General features: G+C 41.5%; 1 protein-coding gene across 7 annotated transcripts in view; it reads left to right on the plus strand.

The window, feature by feature from the left end:
- The window catches only part of map7d1a (MAP7 domain containing 1a), a 40,370-nt gene extending 38,552 nt beyond the window's left edge, over positions 1-1,818 (plus strand). For all 7 annotated transcript variants that reach the window (XM_056380782.1, XM_056380783.1, XM_056380779.1 and 4 more), the window contains one exon: positions 809-1,818. In XM_056380782.1, the coding sequence (XP_056236757.1) occupies positions 809-819 (11 nt within the window). In that variant the 3' untranslated portion in view covers positions 820-1,818. The remainder of the gene's footprint in view (positions 1-808) is intronic.
- The last annotated feature ends 6,499 nt before the right edge of the window (positions 1,819-8,317 follow it).

The following is an 8,317-nucleotide window of genomic DNA, read 5'->3' on the forward strand; positions in this document are numbered from 1 at the left end:
GTGCTTCACTGCCAGAGGTTAGAAACAGGACCCCGAAGCAATTAAGCAGCATATCACCCATCACTCAACCCCTTCTCCCAGTGGCACCGTCAGCAGCACCCTACTCTTCCTCCTCACTCTAGATCGTAACCTTCACCTGTTGACCTGAAGACAAGCCAGCAGTCATAAATATCATGTAAAGCAAACAGAGGGTGATGACCTTTGCTATCCCTCTTCATGCCTCCCTTAAAAAAAAAAGAAGAAAAATCATAGTTTTTGTTCTAGTTTCTCATTCCGTTAACCCAGTCATAAAAAAAGTGAACATTCTCTCCTCTCATCTTCACTCTTGGAAATTTGGATACTTGAGACGACTCTGACCTGGCAAGACATTTATGTCGTGGGCTATGATTGGGAATAATTATATGTTGGACTATTTAATGTTACCAAAGGAGGTCAATTTAGTTCAAGACATACTTCCAGGGTTTATTTGAGTGTTCATACTTATTGAGAGTGTGGCCTTACATTTGCGCTCATATAATAATTCAGTGTAACATAAATTATGAATTTATATCACTTATTGGCTGTTCTGGTGGCCTCTTCATTCCTCTCATGTAAACGAGACAGTAAAGATTTATGGGCTTATGCCTCCTGCAACATGTTCAACATGGTTTAGCATTTAGTATTGTCACCAGGTCAGAAGTTTACAGACCATGTCATAACTCAGGTCAACGACGTGGAATCCGTTTTGTCAGTTAGCAAGTTTTGATTAATCCTCAATGGCTGCTGCCCTCCTTCTGACCCTTAACCCTCTCTTGCCTGCCTCCTTCAGAGGTCCTGTGACATGCTCCAGTGCTGAAGTGCTGGTCGCCTTAGGCCACTGACCTTTACCAGCCCTGCCAACGCTCGCATGGGGGGGAATCCCTGTGACCTGTGCCAATCAACAACCTTCTTCCAAGCTCCTAAAAAGTAAAATACGTCTCTCTGAAGATAAAGTGGGCCACAGCAGATGATGACCAACCATCAGGACAGAAGAGAGAAAGACATAACAGGATGAAATGAAAGGTGTTGCTGCATGCAACACAGGTGCATCAGTGTTAACATTTGTAAAGATCTTTGTGGCACCAATTACAGGCACCCTATTACTCGACAGTATCATCCTTTGTACATTACAGTACAGCTGAGTGAAAAAAAAAAAAAGTGTTTTGTTTTGTTTGTTCTTTAGTTATTTAACTGAAAGAGAAATATAAAAGACTGGGTACATTTGTGAATAATGTAAATGAACTTTGTGTGTCAGACAAAGGAGGAGAGGGTCTGCAGATTAAAGCTGTATGAAAGGGAGTCGTTGTATGCTACTCTGCTATGAGTAGGTCTAAGTAAAACCCGGGTATTATACATCCTGGTCTGTAAAAAGCTACCTGTAACAGTTTTTTTTTGTAAAGTTCAACTGAGAAATATGAAGAGAGATTTGAAATGTAAGCTCACATGCAATGGCTTCTTACTGTGTGTAAACATACTTTCTGTTCATACCTAAACCTCAGCTATGATTGATTGTATGCAGAATTGGATGTAATAATGAGTGTGCAACCATGACAATTAAGAAACCAGAAGTCATCAAAGGTCAAATCCCTAAGAAATAAAAAAAAAACAAGGGTTTACTCCACTGTTTAACAGTTTTCACATGTGCAAGCATGACTCCGTTTTCTCTCATCTGCATTGAGAATTCATGGACTCATATGTATTTGAAATTCTGGTGCGTGTAAATGCTATAAATATGTTTTGATGTGCGTTCCAAGGTCAGTGGGAGTATCTTAAGTCTTATTAAAGACAAGCTGTCCAGTCTGTGGTCTCATCATCTCTTTGTCCTGAATGAATATGGATTTGATACGTTCAGGGATTATTTGTGAGAAGAGAGAAAACGATGCAGATGTTCTGAATTTCAATGTTAAAGGCCGTTTTCTCAGGTTCATCAATCTGAAACAGGCACAGAAACTGGTCACCATTTGTTTTTAATTTCAGTTTGGAAATGTTTTGTATTTTAGTTTGACTTGTTTACTCTTGAGGCTCAATAGTGTGTTGACATTTGAGGGGGCAGATACCCATTCCCACTGAAAGCTGTGAAAGATGGAGCGCATACTAACCACAGGAAAACAGATTTAGAGATGGTACCAGAAGGCAGGCTTTACACAGTTGATGTTCAAGGCATGCGGGTTGGCTCAGCTGTCCATTTCACTTTGGGTCTCCTTTTACAAAACCCCTACAGGGGGTACATGCCTCCCTATGTGCTGCCCCCCTTTTAATGTATTCTAGTGGCCAGTGGAAGGTCTGGCACACTGCATTTCCAGCTTTCAGGCAGCCGAAGTGCATTACAAACACGATTTATGCCCCCTTCTACCAAATGCTAAGACATGCCACACTGATCATCATGTAGAACTTATAAGAGTTAAATGACTTACAGCCACTAGTGAAATGTAACTGAAGTGAAGCCCAGTAGAACGAGGGAGTACAGCTTGTTAAGTTGAACCTACGACACACAGATGGCGTCTTACCTCCCAGTGGGCTGCATTAGATTTGATCATTATGTACTGGAAAGCCCTGAGCAATGAGCCTCTGTTTTGTTTTAACTACTTTTTTAGAGGGAAATGTTTTCATCAAAAATGAAACAGAAACCAAAAGAGAAAGAGGAAAGAAGGAAAAGATTCATCATTAAAGAGACCAGACCTGCATGTGACCAAAATTTAAAGTAAGTGGGAATTGACTTTTCAAAGTTATTAACAAATTGAAACATGGAAGTCTTCACTGGAAACAGTGCTATTCTCACGATGCTGTCATTCCTACAAATTATCCCTCAATCAGCCAAACGCTGGCAAACTTTAAGCTTTTGTTGAAGCACCAAAATGATTTTCCAGCTGTATCTGCATGAATGCTTTACTGCTTTTGTTTCTTTGACAAGTGAAATAATGAGGCACCAATATGACCACAAATTTACAAAGACGTCACCTCATGTTAGCTCACAGTTTGAAACTACAGCAGCCACTGGCTTCCCAAACTTCTGGAGCAAGATGCAAACCCCTGCCGACAGTCTTAGTCTAAGTTTCGACAACATGAGCTCACTGGTTTTAAAATGTTGCTACTGCAGATGTCCTGCATGAGAGTCTGCTGTAAAAAGCTGTATTCATCAACCCCAGCAGAGGGTGCAGCACTGCAGCACGGAGGTAATAGACAACATCTTACATTTCTCTGGATTCCTGCCTGCTTGAATCCAGTTTGATACAACAGTGTGTCAACATAGAAACTGCACACATGTAAATTTAAGTGTCTACATGACACAGCTGCGGAGATGTATTTAAAAGTCACAATCTCTCTCTAGTTTTGGACGCACTTTATCTGCAAGTGAATCCCTGGTAACGTGTAGTACTTCTCGGAGGGGACTTGGGGATTAGTGGGCACTATTTTTAGGGAGGTGTCAGTGAGGCCATACGCAGTTAAAGGCTGAGTAGTGTCAAGTTTCTGAATAAATTCACGCAGAATCAGGATTGACAAAAATAACAAAAGGAGCAGAATTTGTAAATGGGAAGGTTGATCCAAAAAGACACTTAAGGTCAATGAATAAATGTGCTTTCTGCCAGTTAAGGTTCCAGCCTCTTTGATTGATGGGCGTATTATCTCCTCAGCCTGCAAGTGTTCCGATGGGTGAGCTGGAGGTGTCACACTGACTCTATTCTTACTCTCCTCCTCACTGGCTGAGGATGAATAACTTCTTGTTAAGGTTCATCTTTAAAAAAACAAAAAACAAAAAACTAACCACATCCCATCATGTGGGAGGACTTTACAGGCCGGTTGTCAAGCCTTTGTGTTAAAGCTGTTCTTGTCTCGCCCTGTGCAGAGCATGCAGCCAGCCTACATTCAGACACACGCTCACTGTTGTTACAGTAATAAATCTCTGCACTTGAGGACTGTGAGGAATCTTGCAAATATCTCAGAATGGCAAGTGTGCCTGCTCAGCCCCCATTTTAAACAAGATGGGGGTGGGGGGTCAGCACTGGGTCACACTACACAGTCCCACTCAAGATAAGACCACCACTGCTACAGTTATGCGTACATCACAGCCATCAAAGCCTACGAACCCAACCTCTGCTCAGTGTTTATGCTCACCCCCCCACCCCCCAACCCCCCAACCCCCCTCACACCGAACTGTCTTTATCTGCTCGGCAACAGGCTCCCGTCACCCAGCTGCTCTCGGATGGCAGTACATTAGTAAAAGGCCACAGAACGGCCGGCACTGTTTCTTGATCCCTGTCAGAGCTGTCTGAGGTGGGCAACCTCTCAGCTATTCCAATGGGAGATGGTAAGATTTAGAGCGACCCCCATTAGACCCCTACAGCGCCTCGATACCATAAAGCCACCTTCTGAGGTTGCACAGAGAACCCAAGGCCTCACATCCTATCAGGGGTGGCCAGGGAACAGCTGAGTTTAAATAGACAGCTGCTGGATCATCGTCACAACCTGTCGGATATGGACGCTCTTTGATGAGGTCCCTCCAGAGTGTATGATGTTCCACCAGACCTCAAGCATTTAAGAAGCCTGACCTCAATGGTGCACTCTGCATTCACACGATTGAAAGCCAGTGTTTGATGCATGCGAATAAAAGCATCCTTAGAGAAAGTGGGAACAGATTTATTGGACAAGTCGGCATTTACTTTATGGGTGCATTAGCTTGGCAGTCGACTAGTGTTGAGATTCTTTCGTTAACTGCTAATAATGTAGGCCTGAATAACTGTGTTGCTAACCTACTTTGCTTTTTTTGCACCATAACAAATACTAAAAAGACTGATATACTGCTCTCTGCCAACTGTTATGAATATAGACAGAATGAAAAAGAAAGCAAGACACAGCTTCTGTACAATCTGTTGGAGAAATATAACAAATGTAAGATCCACTTGAAAGCAAGACTAAGAGTCTGGAGCCATGCTGAGAAAAATACTAACATCAATATGCTAACTAGTTCGCGATGATAATGCTTTTATTTGGCAGGTATAACGTTTATAAGTTTAGATCCTTAGTTTCACCTTTTAGCATGCTAACAATTGCTAGTCAGCACTAAAAATGACAGGGAATGTCATTAGTTTAGCAGTTGTTTAGTGATAAAACCAAAGTTTTGGACAAATGAAAGTTTTGGCCTGAGGAGGCCCTAGACAAAAAGCTAAGAGACTTACTACAGATCATCCTGAAGTAAACATGAATGTCCATACCAGATGTCAAGACAGTTCATTTAAAACCACAAATTTGAACTTCATGATGATGCAAGAGGAAAAGTGAGGGTAACATCATCTGGGAACCATAAATCTCTGTACAAATTTTGTGCCCATCCACGTTGAGATATTTCACCAGATAAGTAAAAACTAAGAGCTGCTGGTGGCCCAAGTGAGAAAAGAATCAGTAGATCACCAAAGTCAACATGTTTCATCAAAATTTCATGGCAATCCTTCCAATAATTGTTGAGACATTTCATTGAAATGCCCACCCCATGGTTGCGCTAGACAAAAAGTCAGGGGCTCACCAAAGTCAGAGGGCTTCATCCTCTGGGAACCATGAATGTGTGTACAAAATGTCAGGGCAATCTACCAAACGACCAACAAACACTGCCGTCGCTATAGCCACACCACTACTGTGGCTAGTGGTTAAAAAAACAGCATAACAAGCTACACCCCAGAGGTTTCACATTTAGAGAGCACCACAGGTTTCATTTCAAAGATCTGTTGTCTCTTCATCATGGAGCTGACAGTTTTACAGCATAATCTCCAATCGGCATGGAGACGACAAGCAGCTTCAATTTTGCCTGCTTGCAGACTCGGTTATTTTCAGTTCATGGGATAACTGAGAATTAATCCCTGTTGCGGACTCGCTGCCAGCTACAGTAGGGGCCTTTGGATTGCTGAGTTTTCTTTGTGTTCCATTTGGAGGGAAAACTCTTAAAACAGAGGCCCATGAGGAATAACAGAAGGAGCAAAATATGTGTAAAGTAGGAAGAGAGATCCTCCCCGGTGTCGACCTGTGTTTATATTGGCTCAGTGAGGAAGGACCCCTATAGATGATTTCTCTCACTTTTGGACTGGCACCACCTCCAGTGTCTGGTGACTCTCTGAAGTATAGCCTCATTCCAATACTGTATGTTGTGTCTTGGTTGCTGTGACACACTGGAACATCACAGCCACATCAAATCGACCTTTTTTTTTTTTCCATTGGGAACTTTTCTTTCTGACTGATTTTAATGTCGGGAGATTTTCCTCAAATTTAAAGCAGCTTTTGAATTAGAACGTGATTTCTCACATTTCCTGCTCCATAACAAGAGCATAAAATATTGTTTGGACAAAATGATTTGACCCTAAGCAAGTACTGGTCAATTAAATTAATGTTGCTAAGGCACTAACTTTTGTTTTGTTTTGTTTTATTTATTTATCTTAAGAAAGTACATGGAAGGATTTCCATTTTAAGATTGCAATAATTTATTGTCAAGGGGTTAATAAGGTGTGTTTGTGTATGTGTGTGTGTGTGTGTGTGTGTGTCTGTGTGTATATGTGTGTGTGTGTGTTTGTGTGTGGGAGGTTGCATGTGCGTCAGAGAGAAAAACATACAGAAAGAGACAGTGTCTGAATTTGTGTTTGCATTCCCACACTTCTGTTTGTATGTGGATTTATGTCTATGTGCACAGACTTTTTTAAATGTGGGAGTGTGTGTGTGTGTGTGTGTGTGTGAGAGAGAGGTAGCAAGCAAGTATGTTTGCATGACACACAAGAACAGCCGCCTGGGACCCTGGAGAGCAGAGAGTGAGTAGCGAGGAGGGGGGCTGAAACTACCATCCCGCCTGGCGACAGTGGCCCTGAGTTGTCACCGCTGTCAGAGTGAAAGCATTCGTGTAGTGGAAGGCAAGTTTAAAAAAAACAGTGGCACATTTCTGTTTCACACCACACTGGGACAAAGATCAACCCCAGGTTAGACAAAGTGATAGAAACGTTACTGAAAAAGAGACTGAAAATTTATCATTTACATAAACTGCCATAAAACACCTGGTGAGTGTTCACTGATGCTGAGGGGAAGTAAAACACACTAACAGCTGCATTTGACATTTGAATGTTCTTTGACGAAGCACTTTTTAAATGAGCTAATTAAACCAAATTCTTTCCAAGCATTATTTTTCACGCTGTGGTGTTCTGTTAACATGGTGTGACTCTTGGCTTTAGTGATGGTCTTCTGCAGAAACAGCAAATGTGAGTGCGCCTGACATTTTCAGCATGGCTTATCGTTAAAATATTACAAGGTTCCAAATGATTCTCTCTAAAACTAACCAATTACACGTCTTGGGATGCTTTCCATAACATACTATTGCTTGGTCATTATTAGTCCATAAGTTAAAACCGTTCTAAGTTCACTTATAGTCACACAGGTACAGCAAATAGAAGGTAAACAAACAGAAAACAAAGTAGATACAGTACTGAAAAAAAAGAGACATATATATGATAAAATATTCATTGTTCTTTTGCTCTAAAAGTTAAGTGGCACTTCTGAGATTCGCTTTGTGAACTCTCCCAGAGGAAAAGATGAAGGAGCTTATTGATACTTCCCTTCATTCATCAAACTAAGCTCTCTGCAAAACACAGGAAACGGTTACCAGCTGTATCTGTGAGGCTTTATATAAAAGAGTTCTGTTGGTGGTTGGTGTACCTGTGTGTATAAGTCTCCTGCAACCACAGAGGGGTAGCATGACAAGATATATACAGTAAATATGCTCCAATATCTGACAAGCACTAAGCTAGAATGATATTGTCATGATATTGAATAATATTCTTATGATGTTGTAATGAAAAAAAATGTATAAATGTTGAGGTCTTTTTATTCCACTAATCTGTGAAGAAACTAACCATTGTCCTGATTTGTTGAACATTTTCTCTCCACTTTCCCAGTGGGCACATCAGACACAGCTGGTTCTCACTCTGAGACGTGGAAAGTCCCCGTTTTGCGCATCACTCTGCTCATCCCTTTTTTCAGTTTCTTGCTCCTTCCTTCTCACATTGAGAGGAAGCAGACCTGCCAGCAGCATCAGCTGTCTGTCTGGGTCTTTGGTTCGGTGCTGCTGGATGTGACGTGGCCGGGCCCCTTTTTTGTCTCTGCAGATCAGTGAAGATGACTGATGCTTCCTGGAGGTGTCCACAGTCTTTTAACAGTCAAGGGACAGAAAATCCAGAAATTTTTTTTTTTTTTCTTTTTTTAAAAACAGCATCGTGTTTAGAATATGAGATGCAAACCCATATAATAATGTGTGGGTCTGCAGCTGAAATGTTAT

This window comes from Seriola aureovittata, chromosome 7 (assembly GCF_021018895.1).
Source record: "Seriola aureovittata isolate HTS-2021-v1 ecotype China chromosome 7, ASM2101889v1, whole genome shotgun sequence".
Taxonomy (NCBI): domain Eukaryota; kingdom Metazoa; phylum Chordata; class Actinopteri; order Carangiformes; family Carangidae; genus Seriola; species Seriola aureovittata.